At 41.3% G+C, this 16,325-nt stretch overlaps 1 protein-coding gene and 1 long non-coding RNA gene across 2 annotated transcripts; both read right to left on the reverse strand.

Annotated features, from left to right (window-relative positions):
- Positions 1-4,932: 4,932 nt before the first annotated feature.
- Positions 4,933-10,517, reverse strand: LOC134101037 (uncharacterized). Its single transcript, XM_062554594.1, has 4 exons — positions 10,201-10,517; positions 9,147-9,338; positions 7,867-8,028; positions 4,933-7,456 (listed from the first exon to the last, which is right to left on the reverse strand). The coding sequence occupies exons 2-4, from the start codon at positions 9,322-9,324 to the stop codon at positions 7,131-7,133; spliced, it is 666 nt and encodes a 221-aa protein (XP_062410578.1). The 5' UTR covers positions 9,325-9,338; positions 10,201-10,517; the 3' UTR covers positions 4,933-7,130.
- A 1,091-nt stretch (positions 10,518-11,608) lies between these two features.
- Positions 11,609-14,128, reverse strand: LOC134101038 (uncharacterized). Its single transcript, XR_009941341.1, has 4 exons — positions 13,863-14,128; positions 12,747-12,838; positions 12,546-12,634; positions 11,609-11,959 (listed from the first exon to the last, which is right to left on the reverse strand). It is a non-coding gene; the product is annotated as an uncharacterized LOC134101038 (long non-coding RNA).
- Positions 14,129-16,325: the final 2,197 nt, after the last annotated feature.

Here is a 16,325-nt window from a genome sequence, read left to right on the forward strand (position 1 = left end):
TCTACACCTGTTTTCATTCTCTCGCCACCTTTACTCCCGTATAGCAGCTCCGCACTTACTATCAGCAGCAGCGCCGTGCGGATCTGACTGGCTGACTTCCCGCGACCGCTGGTCCGATCGCTTCCTGTACAATGTCCGGTGTGGTAGTCCGTGGGTCGCAGGGCTGGTCTGAGGAACCGCTGCCGCTGCTGTCGCCCGGAGCGGAGATGGGGGGGTGATGGAGGTAGCTTGAAAGGGCTGCGTGCATCAGCTGTGTCACACACATACACACACACACTCTCTCTCTCTCTCTCTCTCTCGCTCGCTGGCTCTCTCTCTCACACACACTCACACACACGCACACACACACACCCACCTCCGCCCCGCCTCTTGTGGAAGACGAGGGAACCGCCCCCTTCTCTCCCCTGGACACAGAACACTCAGGGATTTCAACTGGGAAACGTTTGTACATCCCTGACAATCAATACATCTGATCAGACCCTATCTCCTGCCCTGTATCCATACACAGGCAAACAGTAGGCCTATCATGTGCTTTCATGATGTTTACATACATTGTGATGCTCCCGCCTTCAAAGTCCAACTGATTCCATGTAAGCAGAACCTTGTCACACTAAAGGAACATGAGCACTATACGTCCTATTCACCGATTTATGGGATTTCTAATAGCAATTCCTGATTAGGTGAAACTGCATGGTATAACCAACACACACACACACACACACACACACACAGACACACAGACACACACACACACACACACACACACACACACACACAGACACACACACACACACACACACACACACACACACACACACACACACACACACACACGTACACAGAGAGAGAGACACACACAGAGGCGTAAAAGTCCGACCATGTATTGTTCAGACCTGTGCCTTTAACACAGGTGATTTCACTAACTAGCTCATCTACCTGGTTGAGGAGTTGAATGTTGTACTGAATGGCATAGTTGGAGCAAATATGTTGCAGGACGTTCACTTTCTGAAGCTGGACTTTTTACAACTCTGATCATCCCCCTGTAATACCTTCACGTGAGCCGTGAAGGGGTCTATAGGCCTTACCCAAATCTATTGAAGGCATCAGATCTGGATAAGGCCTATAGACCCCTTCACGGCTCACGTCACAGGAAAGTTGTGCTCATGTCGGGGTCAGAAAGCTTTCCATCCCATTGAATTGTGTGTGTGTGAATTCACTGAAACGTCAAGAAAAATGCCTACTTGTAATACTTTTTTGTATGTGTACACACTGGGCTTGTCAACCAGATAGCCGTATAGGGCTGATGAATCTCTGGCCACTTGCCAACATCATCTACCCATTCTGTTATCAGCTCAGGATCAGGCAGACAATCGCTATTAGCTAAGACTAATTTATTAATTTACGGTTTGCGGCCCTTGGGTAACAATGTCAGTGCATACCTTGACAGCTCACCATCTATTAGTCTATTGGTATTTTTCTGACCCCATGTGTTCACGCCCAACGTAGTCTCTGAGTCTATAGGGTGACACCCACGCTCCGGCCTATACCTGAAGTGGCTACTCAAGATGGTTCACCTGAAACTCCATTCCCAATCAACCTCCTCTGATCATACAAAATTCTATAAGACTGAGAGATCCCTCTGGTCTTCACAGAGATAGTTTGTCCTTGCATATAGTAAACAAAGTCCACCAAGTCCTATAAGACTTGGGTGATACTCCTTTATCAAAATATGTCATGTGAGAGAGGGGGAGACAACATATGCAAGTACAGTTGATGACATGATCACATGCAGAGATTATAGCTTGCCTGGCGATCTACGATAGCTGAAAGTTATCAAACTTAGGAGTCGTCAGAGAGGCCGAGGTAAAAAGGTCACTCCAACAGGATTATGAGCTTATCCATCTGAATCCTATTCCAAAAATCCTATTGCATCTCCCAAAACACTAAGTGATTGATTCTCATGCATGTCCAATGCAAAGTCCAGAGAAATTTCTAAAAGATCATCCTCAGTTGTTGTCCTGTATGTTACTTCAAACCACTGATCGCTGAAGGGGAAGAGTGTGGATGCATAATCAGTTCATCAGGGATTAGTAATTTCACACGGATTTCATCAGAGCAATATGCACACAACCTGACTTAGCTAAGCCCAACTGGCTCTAGAGATCAGGGATCAACAAAAATGTACATTTGCGGCTGTCATCCCTCCCTCCCCCTCTCTCTCTCTCTACTTCTCTCTGCTTTGTTCACTCCATCATCTGGACCTCATGTGGTTGGCTGATATCCACAAAGCCCAGTCCCTGGGTATGAGGTTCTTTCTGCACCTGACTAGTCAGAGGTAGACGCTGGCTGAAAAGACATCAGAAGGAAATGTATTTCTGTAATTTTACACAAGCTGTTTAATGAACCTGTCTTATATCCGTGATCGGGGACCTGTTCCAATATTGTGACAAAATTAACAAACTAGAAAGTCTACACACTCTTTATTTGGCCTTCATTAGGGAACCTGTTTCAACATTAATAACATACAGTATTTTCCAACCTGTTCCCAACGCACTAAAAAGTCCTGTGCGTTAGTTCTACCAATCATACCTCCAGGAGCTTACTGCAGAGTATATCTCCTTTGTCAATGAAAATATGAAACAGAACTTTCATAAATGTCATGTCTGAAATTCTGTCTGTGTGATTACATCTCTGAACAACTCACCCCCAAACCCCTTTCCCAAATCTCCACTGACTTCCTGCATCTCTATTGACTAGCTCCCAACACACCAACAGTCAAGACAAACGTGTGACTTTGACTTGTACTTGTTGTCCTACTCTTTCAAAAGCAGCTTTGTCGGTTTCGTCAGTCAGCAAAGAGAACCAGCTCCACTGCGCATCTTGGGGAAACAGGCCCCTTATCTGAAAGGTATGGTATTGATACGAGATAGGCCTGACTAGCGCAAGTAAAGTTATTTTTATCAGTTCAAACTGGGTCATGAATGTATGGATGCATGCATGTACACACACACACACACACACACACGCACACACAAATCTAGATTGTGGATGTTGTCCCATTTTCAGGGACTTATATATTTCATCCTTATCTGAATGATCCACATCACAAGTTAGGTATTCCTGTTTTATTTATTTACTTATTTATTTATTAACATAAAACAAGTACTGACACAGCCCAAAATAACACAAAGCAGGAGACATGTGCCAGGGCACTGCTGCTACTCTTCCCTCTCTCCCTCATGGCTCAGAGTCGGCTGTGTGCAGGCAAGGAGGAGGTGTGGGGGAGTGGGAGGAGTCATGGCTGGTGAGAGGTGTCAACAACCTCTCTGGCTCCCACCCCCCACGCTGGTCATGCTGCTCACAGGTAGCCTGATCCACTGGCCCGCTTCCGTCCCGCCGCGGAGCTTCATAACCACTCGTCTCTCTCGTTCTCCCTCTGTCTGGTTCTCTCCATCCGTCTGGGTCTCTCCATCCAGCTAGCGGGCTCTCTGTCCTTTCTCACACGCCACCAGCTACCCCTCCCCCTGCATGCTTATGTGCACATTGTCTCACACACACACACACACACACACACACACACATCTTCAGAGGTGTAAATATAGAAATGGTCACACACATGTGCCAGCACACACTCAAATGCAAGGAAACACAAACACACACACACATAGAAACACACATACAATAAGACACATAGAACAAACACATACATCCAGTGGTTTATTCTGAGAGGAAAATAAAACTATAGGCCCATAGTTCTGGCCTTCAAAGGATATCTCTCATTGCCTTCAACTGCTGTACATATTTCACTTCAACCTGATGCTGCTGGATACTAGAATAGCAACTGATCCGCTATAGCATATGCATCGTCTTCACAGGCTTATATGCCATTAGCACCTTGTGCACCAAACAGGTCCTTAGCCTCTTTTGAGCTATCCCTGTCTTTGCTCTCCATTCACAAATTCAGCGGTGACATCAACAATTTGTCAAGGTTACTATGGCGATGTGCTCCAACCAATCAGATCTCAGGAGGCAGTCATGTGACAGAGGGTGGGGAGAGTTGTGAGGATGGAACATGGACCAAAAAAAAACCACAACACCAAAAAAACTAGGGATACTGAACACTCTGGCTACTTCAGTATATGCACGCATGCAGAGATCCATAAAGAGATCTCTCCCATCACCTACACAAGCTTAACTTCTTTCAAAACTGCTTGCAAACATCATAATGAACCAGCTGTCTGTGTGGACTCTGTCGTCCAGGATTCTATGCTCAGAACTGCCTTTGGATAATGATGCTCCAAGCCATGTTAATTGTACGTATGCTATTCCCACTGCCTTGGAGCCGCTGATGGGATGTGCTGGAATCACACTCAAAGGTGACATGACAAGGCTTGGGGTGTTAGGAACCCCATATGATGAAACCCTGACTGAATCATTTGAGCCTGTACATTTAGAGTTGTGTGTTTGGAGTAGATACAACAGCAAGGAAGTGCTTCAAAAAGAAAACAAATGAATGTAAAAGAAGATAATGTAATATCTATATCTCATATCTCATGTCTATATATATATTTTTTTTTAAAGTATATATATTTTTTGGCTTTTGCCTTTAATGACAGGACAGTTAGAGAATGACAGGAAGTGAATGGGACAGAGAGGAGGGGTGGGATCTGGAAAGGACCACGGGGCGGGAATCGAACCCGGGTCGCCAGCGCACGGTGCAGGTGCCCCAGCCAGCCGCGCCACAGCTGGGGCCTCATGTCTATATTTTACCAAAGACTGACAAAAACCCTGATTTGTATTTGCCCACCGGTTTGGATTGCTATCACTTATAGACCTTGAACTTGCGCTGAACGCTGTTATATCGCTTGTTGAACACACAGACAGACACCTGCACTCATACATGCACACAGAGACAAGAAGAGGAGAGCGGAGTAGGGGAAAACACAGACAGTATATATTTAACTCACCCTTGAGTTTACCCAGTAATCCACAGGAAATGTTAAAACACAGAACATCAGACCGGAGAGCTAAAAGGTGGCCATTAAAGGCTTCAGAGTACACCACAGTGTCAGACATATATTTCCACATCCTCTACACACACACACACCTGCACACACACAACAGATGAGGAAACAGAACAACCACACAATACAGTCAAGTCAGTGCATCACCAATATGATGAGTAATAGAGGACAGACGCCGAAGAAGGATTTAATAATGTTAAAAAGAGAAGAAATGTGTGAAATATAAATTAATTACAGATACAAAAAAAAAACATATAGGCAGAAAGAGAAAGATACATATAGGGCATTTCACAGTTGAGGTTTCATGTCTTAATTCGATCAGCTTGTACAAGGTGTTAAAACAGTCAGTAAAACAGACATACATATAAGATTAAAATATCAACAGTAACCAACAAAGTGCGTAGGATCCATCCAACAGGGTCCCCATTTGTTACAAACTGAACTGTTGCATGTAAATATGAATCAGCTGTGGTCAGAATAACAGGGTGGAACACAAGGACATGCACCAGTCAAACTTTAATACCTAGCTTTCATTTCTGATATGAGGAACCAGCTATAGGCAGATCAGCTGAAAACATTCAGACGGTACACTATGGACTGCAAAATCACTCATCAGTAACACTGCACAGATCGTATATTAACACTAGACGTCACTAGTATTGATTCATCCAATTCGAAAACGGCAAATGTAAACAGGCCAACTGGATGCAGCTGGCGTGATTCACTACTAAACCTGTAGCGCCGTTGTTGCATCGTGAATCACTGCTAATTGAAAGACTGATCTACAATGAATCTCATATAAATAGTATCATATAATAATCGGGACTTATTCAAAACCAGTAACTGTTACAGGTTTCTGATCTTAATTAGTGTTAAGTCAAAGCTTTTGTGTGTCAATAAAAACACTAACTGCAAAGATGTTAAATATGATGCAACATGATGTTATAGAAGAAAAACATGCAAATGTAATCATAAGGACAGACACATGCAAATGATTACACACTCTCCTGCTGTTAAAAAGATCACAAAACTAGGTTTTGGTCCATAAAACACTTGTTGCTGTGTGCATGTATTAAAAGTACTGACACACTTGGTTAATCATTAATGCCATGCAAAGGATGTTTACAGAATCTTCAGTAATTAATCAAGTTTGTCCCTGAAGCCTGTGAGTCTTTTCAAAAGACTGTAAGATAAACTTGAAGTCACTGTATCTCCTTCATAAAGGAACCTGGTATTGAACAGTGTACAGGTGTCACAGTAAAACAGGCATTGCAACTTTTAAAATATAATAACGGTAAAAATGTCAATAGAAAAATAATAACACTGGGCGCCGATACTGCCCCTAATCACTTGTGCAATAATGTCTGAAGGACTGCATAGAATTTAGACATGGTGATGTTTGAATGAAATGACTTGGCCTTCTTTGGGAAATAAAACTGCTTAATGCCTTCCCTAAAAAAGACTGTGTCATAAAACTCTTCAGATCTCAGGAAACAATCTAATTGTTTTCAAGATCAGTAACTTAACTATTGAATGGCTTCCAGTGCAAATTATGTTTACAAGGTAAATTTCTAAAAATGTACCAGACATTTGTAACGTCAATAATATTCCGTTTGTACTCCAAATCTTCCAAAAATGCTTAAGGTCCCCTTGAACCATGATACGTCATGGAAACATGCGGAAAATATTTGAATAAAAAAACAAAACCATGTTTGTGGTGACTTGTTAAACATTTGTGCTTCAACTACATTGAAGTGTTGGTCCAAAGAGCAACTGGCTCTGACTTACCATTTAAAAACACCAATATTGGGGTTTTAAAACACCAAAAATTAAAACACAGGACATAACACGTTAACCATGAAAAGGTAGTCAAGTAACAAAACCAAATACAATACAAGTTCTTCTCTGGGCCCTTGGAAATGGGGACATTTTCTAGGCAGCCCAGATGAGACCAGAGGTGGTGGGATCAGTGCTTTACAGTCTCTCAGTCACATCTTTGGTGCTCAGACTTTCCCTCTGGCCTCCACCAACATCATAGTCCTCCCGCTGCAGGCACTTCCTTCATTAGTGGGTGTGACTGAGGCTCTGCTTTTTTATTGGCCGCGATTAGTCAGGCGACGCCTCCCCTACACACTCCCCCCTCTCAGCTCCGCACATCAGGGGCTCGGTGTCCGCACCCTCTTCGATGACCGCGTAGTCCCTTGACGACGCGCCGCCCGTCTCTGGTTGGCTGCACAGGCTGAACGCGGCGGCCGAACAGGAGAAGAAGATGCCGAGCATGGCTATGAACAGGCTCTCGCCCACGTGCGGCTCCAGGGTCTGCTTGGCGGCCGACGCGGAGCTCGTCGCCGGCGCCAGCAGCTTCTGCAGGTTGCGCGAGATGACGAACATGCAGGCGCTGAACACCCCCAGGATAGCCACGGACAGCACAGCTGAGGAGGCAAGGGAAAGGACAACACAACTATCTAATAAGATTTCTGCCACTAGAACACCTCCACAACAACCCACTTGGATATGTATATATGTTATAACTATAATTAATTTTACAATGACAATGTACAAAAGGCAACCAAACAATTGCTATTGCATTTGTAACTTGACATTCTTAACTTATTCCATTGAGCTGTGTAAAAAAATGTATCACCCCGATGTTATTGGTGTTTTCAAACTTATACTTTTAGATAAAACTGTAGGGACACTATTTACCAGTAGAGCTGTTCTACGCTGAAATATTTGTAATAAAGTAAAAAAAAATATTTTAAAAAAATCACACTCATTCAATACTGAACTACTGGACCCCCATCCAGAATAGGACCCAATTTTGGGGCGGCAGGATCGTCACCTGTGCAAACATGAAGTGCGCCAATCAGCCTGGGGTGAGCAGTACCGATGCCCAGGAAGTCCAGCAGGAAAGAGGAGCTCGAGAGGAGGACCGTACCATAACACACCCCAGCCAGAGCGTACAGCAGCCACAAACCCAGGCCATTAGACCCGCCCAGGGGACCTGAAGTACACCAGATTAATATTTAAACAGCAGCCTCCGCCATACACTTTTCATCACATCTCCAATATGGGCACTTCTGTCAGGTCTGTCAAGTTAGCATGCTAAACTGGTACGAGGAACTGGTGTGTATGAGGAAATGAAAGCTTGAGCCAAACATGTGGCGCCTTGAAGATCATCAAGAGGAAGTTTTTCCAGGCTAACCTGTTAGCGAATTTGAGTTTGCTCTGCAGGTTGGTCTTTTAAGGAGGCCATTGTCCTTCCATACAATTTCCGTATATTTGACCGGAAATACACAACGGTTGCATCAATCTTCCTCACCAGCAGACTATAATGCTTTAGTAAGGCAGTTTACATCCTATATACTATATACCATACATATAGTATGTCTAAATGGAAATGGAAATGCTCATGGTTTATCATTCTGGTTAACAGTTGGCAAATGTAATATTTGGAAATTGAGTAGACTCTGATCCATTTTCTCTTGCCCAGACCGTTTTTTCTGATATGTTGACGCTTGACAGGAACTTTGCTTCTACTACCATTATGTATTTCCAGTTACTGTGTGAAAGGTCAACTGACTCCAATTTTCAATCTTCCAAAACCTAGGAACCAATCACAATCACTAATTCGGCATGGGGCTTTATATGACGACAGATAGACAGACAGATGCATTCAAAACAACCAGGTGTAAATGAGGCTATACATAAGATGGAGTAAGACTGGCTTCTGTGCTACTGATCACTTTGACATAAAGTACAGTCCCTTATTGAATTTCCAATGAGTAGTCTAAACACATCACTAAATTTGTTGTATGACTATGAGACATGACCTGATTTCTGCTGAGTGAACAGTGTAAAAGGTCGGGATGCGATAGTCTGACTAGACGAACATAGATTGTTAATGCTACCTATGGCCAAACCTATGCCTAAACCTACTTTGTGGATATCTGCATTCTGCATTGTTTGTGTTGCCATAGAATGTCCCTTCTTTGAATACAAAAAAGAATAAAGATGGCCATCACTAGTCCTAACTGTTCTGTTCTAGTTCTAGTTCTAGTTCTAGACTGACCACCATCTAGGCAAAATGACACCTGTGCACAGTACATGTCCTCACCATACCTGTGTCGGTCAGATTCTGCGCAGCGTGCAGAGTGAACGCCACTCCATAGATGAGCTGCCTGCCACTGGGATCGGAGGTGTTCCGGACCTCGATCCAGTTCGGATCAGCGATGGAAGTGCACAGGGACACCAGGGTGAAGCACTGACAAACGGCCGCTGGTGTCAGACTGAGAGTCATATTTGCAGGTTAAGCTAGGAAGGGGGAAAAACAGTCATCAACCACATCCTAAACTCGAGGACGTTGTATTTTATACTGCACACGTCCTTTACAGCCATTACTAGGGCTGCACAATTAATCGATTTTTTTTAATTGAAATCGCAATTTGAACCCATAAACCGTCTTTGGCACTACTGTTAGGGTGAGCTTCAGTGCATTACACGAGGATGACATGAATGTAAAAATCATGTGACAAGATTAACGTCTGGGGCCGTTTTATGGACTGTGCAGGTTGCAATTGGCCAATTGCATCTAGTAAGTAGGCTAAAAAGACAATCTTAGGTAGTGCTGTGCTTATCGTGTAGACATGCTCACCAGTCAGAAGAAGTGGCCCAAGTTAAATTTGGAATATTGCACTGATATGAAGCTTGACTTTTAAAAAATATCACCAATCAAATCACAATCGCAGCATCCGTCAGAAAAATAGCCTACTAAAAAAAAGTAAAAACTAAATATTTTCCCCAAATCGTGCTGCCCTACGGCTTTTAGTTGTAAATAGAACGACAATCCCCGCTGCAGAGGCAAAAGTTTTGTAACGTTAACTTAACTACTTAACGTTAACTACTTATCATTATTACCTATTTCGACTGGTTTTGCAGAAAATGGCTTCTGACTGACGTTAACCTACCTGCACGTTAAAAGCCGCTGAATTACCCTGAGTAAGATGCGCATGGCCACTGATAACATCAGAAGAACAAAATGTACATGCACCCTAGGACAGCTTTGATGACCATGGTAAAACAAGTTGTTAGCTTGCTAGATCAGCTAGTATTTGATGTCAAGCTAGCTATCTGACTAGCAAGCTTCAGAACATTAAAGCAAAAAAAAAAAACTTACCCAACAATTTGTAGTCGAATTACACGCAGAGATCAACCGTTTCTACTGAATCACTGTCATGAATGCCCATGTCTATGGGCTGACATCAGTGCGTTTGGTGTATGAACCAAACCCTACTGCCAAGCTAAGCAATCGAGTGTAACAAATATCCCTAGGTATGAAACTAAGGCTGCATCCGAATAGTCAGTACATACTAGCTTCGTTTAGAACGTACTACTCAACCGTCAATTTAGTACGTTATTTATGTATGCGAGCGAGTAGTAGGCATACAATTCGGACGTACTGGGCAGCCATTTTGCCTGTCCTTTGACCCCGGATGTTTACATGTGACGCGAACACAATGACCGACGCATGCCGCGAAATTTTAAAGCCACCTCGGAGAATTGACCTCAGAGCCGTTTATTCGTCTTATTTCTCTTTAAACCGCTGAACGTATTTACGAGAATGACCTCCGAGCCGTTTATTCATTAAGTTTTGCTTGACACAACTGAACGTATTTACGAGAATTTACCTTAGAGCAGTTCATTCATCTTGTTTAGCTTGACACGACCCGTCTCCATTTTTGGCCGGGGGAGTCCTGTATTTTCCCCTTTCTAGCCGTCCACCCGCAGTATTTCACCGTAAATCTCCCAGCTGACTAAACTGGCTTCATATGTCAACGTGAACTTGAGATTTTTACCGGGAGACGACGGCCCCTTGTCCCGAACAGTCCTGCTGCAGTTTGCCTGACGTGACTCGCGGGAGACATCGCGGAATTTTGTGTGCAATAAAAATAACTTTCATTACTCATTATAATGAGCATGCATTACTGACTAAATAAATTGCTATGATGTAGTTTAAAACAAACCACTGTTGTAAATAAGACTAGTAAACAGGCCTGCATTGTAGCACATTAATTCAATAACAAGTGTGTTTCGTACCTATTTAACCAAACAGCATAACATGACGTGCATAACAGTATCTAAACGTTCAGTAGGCTAGCCTACAATTGTTCCAGAAAATCACACATGAAAAGGTATCCCTTCGATTTCAATTCATTTTACATTTTGCACATTCCAACAGAATAACCCAGGTGTGCCTGACCTCAGTAGTTCTTGAATTTCCCCCTGGGGATCAATAAAGTATCTATCTATCTATCTATCTATCTAATCACAATAATCAGACCACCTACCAAAAGTACTTGAAAATTCACACAAATCCAGTAAAATCCAAATCTAGTAAATAAATGCATAAGCTTTTATTAGTTTTATTAGTTTAACAAACAAAACAAACAAAACCTAGCAATTGAAATTTTAAGAATGATACAAGCTTTTACAACAATCTACATGTAATAATAAATATTTGAAAACTGTATAATGATTCAAATAAAGTAGCCTATAGTTAAACATAGGTAGTGTTACATAAATATTTTAAGAAGCTTTTAAAAGAAGCTTTTAAGTGTTAAGAACTTCTTAGGAGCGTTCTTTGAGCGCTCCTAAGAAGTTCTTAGCACTGAAGAGCTTCCTAACGAATCTGGGAAACCCAGCCATTCCATTGTCAGTAGTTTTGGCTTGTGATTCAAGTGTGGTGTGGGTGCTTTAAATTCTGTATTTTTGTACCATGACCAACCCAGTTACACACATGCTGACATAAACGCACGCACACACGCACGCGCGCACACACACACACTCTTGGCCACTGGTCTTCCTTTCTGGTGCCTCTTCTTCATTGTTGTCTCCACCTGTTTCAGCAGCAATACCAGCCGGGGGTTGTATCCAAACTGCATTTAGATATAAAGTAATATATTTTCAAGATCATTATGAGGTCTAAAGCAAGATTTCAACATGTCATCTGTCAGAGAAGTTGTGTTTGTCCACTCAAATATATTTACTGATAGCCACCTTATCTCTCTCAGTTGGGGGTTGGTCAAAGAGTTCTTTCTATGCATCCTTCTCAATTTAAGAAGCATGGACAGCATATAATTAAAAGAAAAATAATTATTCATCATTTACTGTCTGACCTACTATAACTAAAGCCCAGTCTTGCAACTTAAGCGGTCATTAACACCTCTCTTGTAATTATTTTGAGCAAACAAGACATTGTGTGGTTGTTAAATGATCATGTATTGAAGAGGAGAGAGGAAACCGCACACTCTTGTTCTGATGCCAAAATGTATTAAATCAATTTATTTAAGAAATGTTGGCATCAGAACAAGAGTGTGCGGTTTCCTCTCTCCTCTTCAACTATTACCGTGATCAGCACCTCGCTAAAACAGGTGTGCGCTGCTCTCCCTTAAAACAAAATGATCATGTATTACCAATGCCAATTACCAAGAGCAATAGATATGCGTCAACACATTTGCACACCTGAAGCAAAAGGGCTTGTGGACTTCCTTCACGAGATCCTTGTGGGTGCTCCAGTTGGCCATGTTGTGGATGTGGTAAACCAAAAGTATCTAAAAATGACAAATAAAAACAACACAGGCCTAGATTAAAGCTTATTACTATTATTTGTCTCATCTAAACAAACATGTATTACATATTCGATTAAATCAATGTACAACTTACTAATAACTCTGCTCTCTTGTCTTGTCACAAGAATTGGTTCGCAAATGCAGCCTTCTTCATCCAAAGGGGTGCAGGTAGCTGATCAGTGTTGCCTGGATTCAAAGGTGTATATTCAAATGAGTCATATAGTAGGTGGTTGGAAGGCTATATGTTCAAACTTCAAACTAAGGATATGTTCAAATTGGCTACATGATCATAAACAAGCTCCTAGTACAAAACAAAGAACTACCAAAATATGCCTAAGCTACTGATTTGATTTGTATTAGCTTTACAGTACATGACTTCAGTTCTAACACACACACACACACACACACACACACACACACACACACACACACACACACACACACACACACACACTGAAGCAAGCTGCATAACGTAACTATGAGGTGCCAATCGCTAGATATTCTTCTTCCAAGTCCTGCTGGTTAATGTTAATCCATCTCTGTAATAATTAGGTCACGGTTCACTTTGAAAACAATAGAATTTAGCAAGTATAGCTAATATAACATTACAGCGAGGTTGACTAACCACAAACACTGTAACGTCAATTAGCCCAACAAAGTAGGCTATGAAATCATAACGTTACGTTACCACTACTGAGTGAGGCGGCGTGTATCCTCGTTCGTCCATGCAGCATTAAATAAAGAGACTTCGTTGTACTACAAAACTAACGTTAACAGATAATCGTTTTCTTGACGGGAATACACACGATATTACCCTCGATACACACAGCACAGCTGTCTCCAAAATAACAAATGTACCTCAGCTCACGTAAAGCATTGCTAACGTTAATCAGAACTCCAAAATATAACGCTAGCTTTAACCAACAATCACATTTAACGTCGTACACGACAGATTTACCAACGTACATAACGAATTTCACTTTAAAGTTGATAGTAAACTTAAAACTTAAGCTACAACAAGATTAATAGACCAACTAAAGCAGACAGATAACGTTAGACAGGCTAACATTTACATGAATTAATGTCTTCTCCCGATAATACAATCCAATCGCAAATATAACTTACCTCAACTGAATTGAACTGATAGCCTACATAACGTATTTTCGAAACAGCCAACGTTTAAACTCAACATTTCTACTAATATACTTACATTTATAAACATCGGTTGAAGTTGTCGCTGTCGGCCCGTCACCTTTGATTTTCCCGGCGGCTTGTCTTCTTCTACGGTTATTTGACCCCCGGTGATTTGTGGGATAGCGTAGTGACCAACCGTTGTATACTGTGGAGGTAGTAGGCCATCCGGGTACTTTTCGCCTACTAGTTGATGCCTACTAAGCATTCGGACGTACTACTACTGTGACGTACTGCGTCTCGCCTACTGATTAGTACGTTAGTATGAGTATTCGGATGCAGCCTAAGTTACATTTGACAGGACTTGACAGCATCATGAGACTGTCGAAATATTGTACTTCCGGGCAGTGGTTTCAATACATTTGTCAAAATAAAAGTCCAATTCGTAGTTTACGAATAGGGAACCTATTTATTATAAAGGGTGTCACCTACAATACATGTCACTTTTCATTTCATTGTTAACAATAATAATAATAATAATAATAATAACTAGAAATGCAATTCCAAGGAATTACCAGTGCATGAAAATGCAAAAATAGATAGATAATGTAGATTGGTTACTAAGGTGTAGATAGGGTAAACATGGTGGTTGCATAGTTTACAGAGAGTTGATAGTGTGAAGGTAGACAGTTTAAAGATGAAACATTCCAGCTCTAACTTAACTAATGATTTCTATTCATGTTAAAATGTTGATTAGCTAACTTAGGTAATGATTTCTAGCAGTTACGCTAAAAATGCTAACAATGCTAAATTTGCTAATAATGCTAACCAGGTTGATTAGCTAACTTAGTTGATGATTTTTTGCAGTTATGCTAAAAATGCTACCAATGCTAACAATGCTAACTATGCTAACCATGCTAACTAGGTAACTTGCTAGTGAGGACTTTTATTTTGAAACATTTGTTGCTAGGGTATCCATGGTGGCCACTATCAAGAAACAAGAAGTTACTGCAGTATAATCATGTTGGTTGCTATGGAAACGGTCATAAACACTTCATTTTAATGGTTGCTATGTTGGTTGCTAGGTACATGGAGGTTTCATGTAGTTGACTGGAGGCATAGTGGATGATAACTGACAGTTGGAATGGTTGAACAGTTCAATAGTTGAGTAGTTTCAATGGTTAAATGATTTAATAGTGTATTATTGCATTGAGGACTTTTATTTTGAAACAGTTGTGGACAGAGGAAACAGTTTAACAGGATATGTGTAGTCTTCTGAGAGACTGTATGCTTAAAGCCAGAGAAACTGACAGTTGGTGCCCAGGTGGCCGGCCACCTGGCCTAAGATTCTAATTGCTGCCGTGATGTCATAATGAGCAATGTTAAGTCTATGGGGGAAATTGTAATAGTTTTTAACTAATAGTTTAAAAAGTATAAAAGTTACAAAGTTGAAAAATACAAAGCCCACATCGCGTAAGTAAGACCTACGCGACATAGTTTGAATGGAGTTTCTACGTTAAGCGGTTGAAGCTGAATTGCGTGCGTTAGAAGAAGAACTAGAAATGCAATTCCAAGGAATTACCAGTGCATGAAAATGCAAAAATAGATAGATAATGTAGATATGGTTACTTAGGTGTAGCTAGGGTAAACATGGTGGTTGCATAGTTTACAGAGAGTTGATAGTGTGAAGGTAGACAGTTTAAAGATGAAACGTTCCAGTTCTAACTTAACTAATGATTTCTATTCATGTTAAAATGTTGATTAGCTAACTTAGCTAATGATTTCTAGCAGTTACGTTAAAAATGCTTATTATGCTAGCAATGCTAACTTTACTAACAATGCTAACCAGGTTGATTAGCTAACTTAACCGATGATTTCTAGCAGTAATGCTAAAAATGCTAACTATGCTAAATTTGCTAACAATGCTAACCAGGTTGATTAGCTAACTTAGTTGATGATTTTTTGCAGTTATACTAAAAATGCTAACTATGCTAACAATGCTAACTATGCTAACCATGCTAACTAGCTAACTTGCTAGTGAGGACTTTTATTTTGAAACATTTTTTTGCTAGGGTATCCATGGTGGCCACTATCAGGAAACAAGAAGTTACTGCAGTATAATCATGTTGGTTGCTATGGAAACGGTCACAAACACTTAATTTTAATGGTTGCTATGTTGGTTGCTAGGTACATGGAGGTTTCATGTAGTTGACTGGAGGCATAGTGGATGATAACTGACAGTTGGAATGGTTGAACAGTTCAATAGTTGAGTAGTTTCAATGGTTAAATGATTTAATAGTGTATTATTGCAGTGAGGACCTTTATTTTGAAACAGTTGTGGACAGAGGACGTAGTGAAACAGGATCTGTAGTCTTAATGAGATTGTATGCTTAAAGCCTGAGACAGAAGGTGCCTCTCATATAGCGTTTACGCGTCCTCTCTCGCTCCTCACTGATCTACATAAAGAATGATGGAGCGGCAACAATGGGATAGTCTAGCCCTTCTTCTATCTTTCTTTATGTAGATCATTGAGGATCGAGGA

The sequence above is a fragment of the Sardina pilchardus genome, chromosome 14 (assembly GCF_963854185.1).
Source record: "Sardina pilchardus chromosome 14, fSarPil1.1, whole genome shotgun sequence".
NCBI lineage: Eukaryota > Metazoa > Chordata > Actinopteri > Clupeiformes > Clupeidae > Sardina > Sardina pilchardus.

What these genes read in the sequence shown, in the direction of transcription:
- LOC134101037 (XM_062554594.1), bottom strand. Translation starts at nt 9,324, where the DNA reads ATGACTCTCAGTCTGACACCAGCGGCCGTTTGTCAGTGCTTCACCCTG. An exon ending in GCAGAATCTGACCGACACAG is followed by an intron (nt 8,029 to 9,146) that starts GTATGGTGAGGA and finishes GGTGTACTTCAG; the next exon opens with GTCCCCTGGGCGGGTCTAAT. An exon ending in CGCACTTCATGTTTGCACAG is followed by an intron (nt 7,457 to 7,866) that starts GTGACGATCCTG and finishes TTGCCTCCTCAG; the next exon opens with CTGTGCTGTCCGTGGCTATC.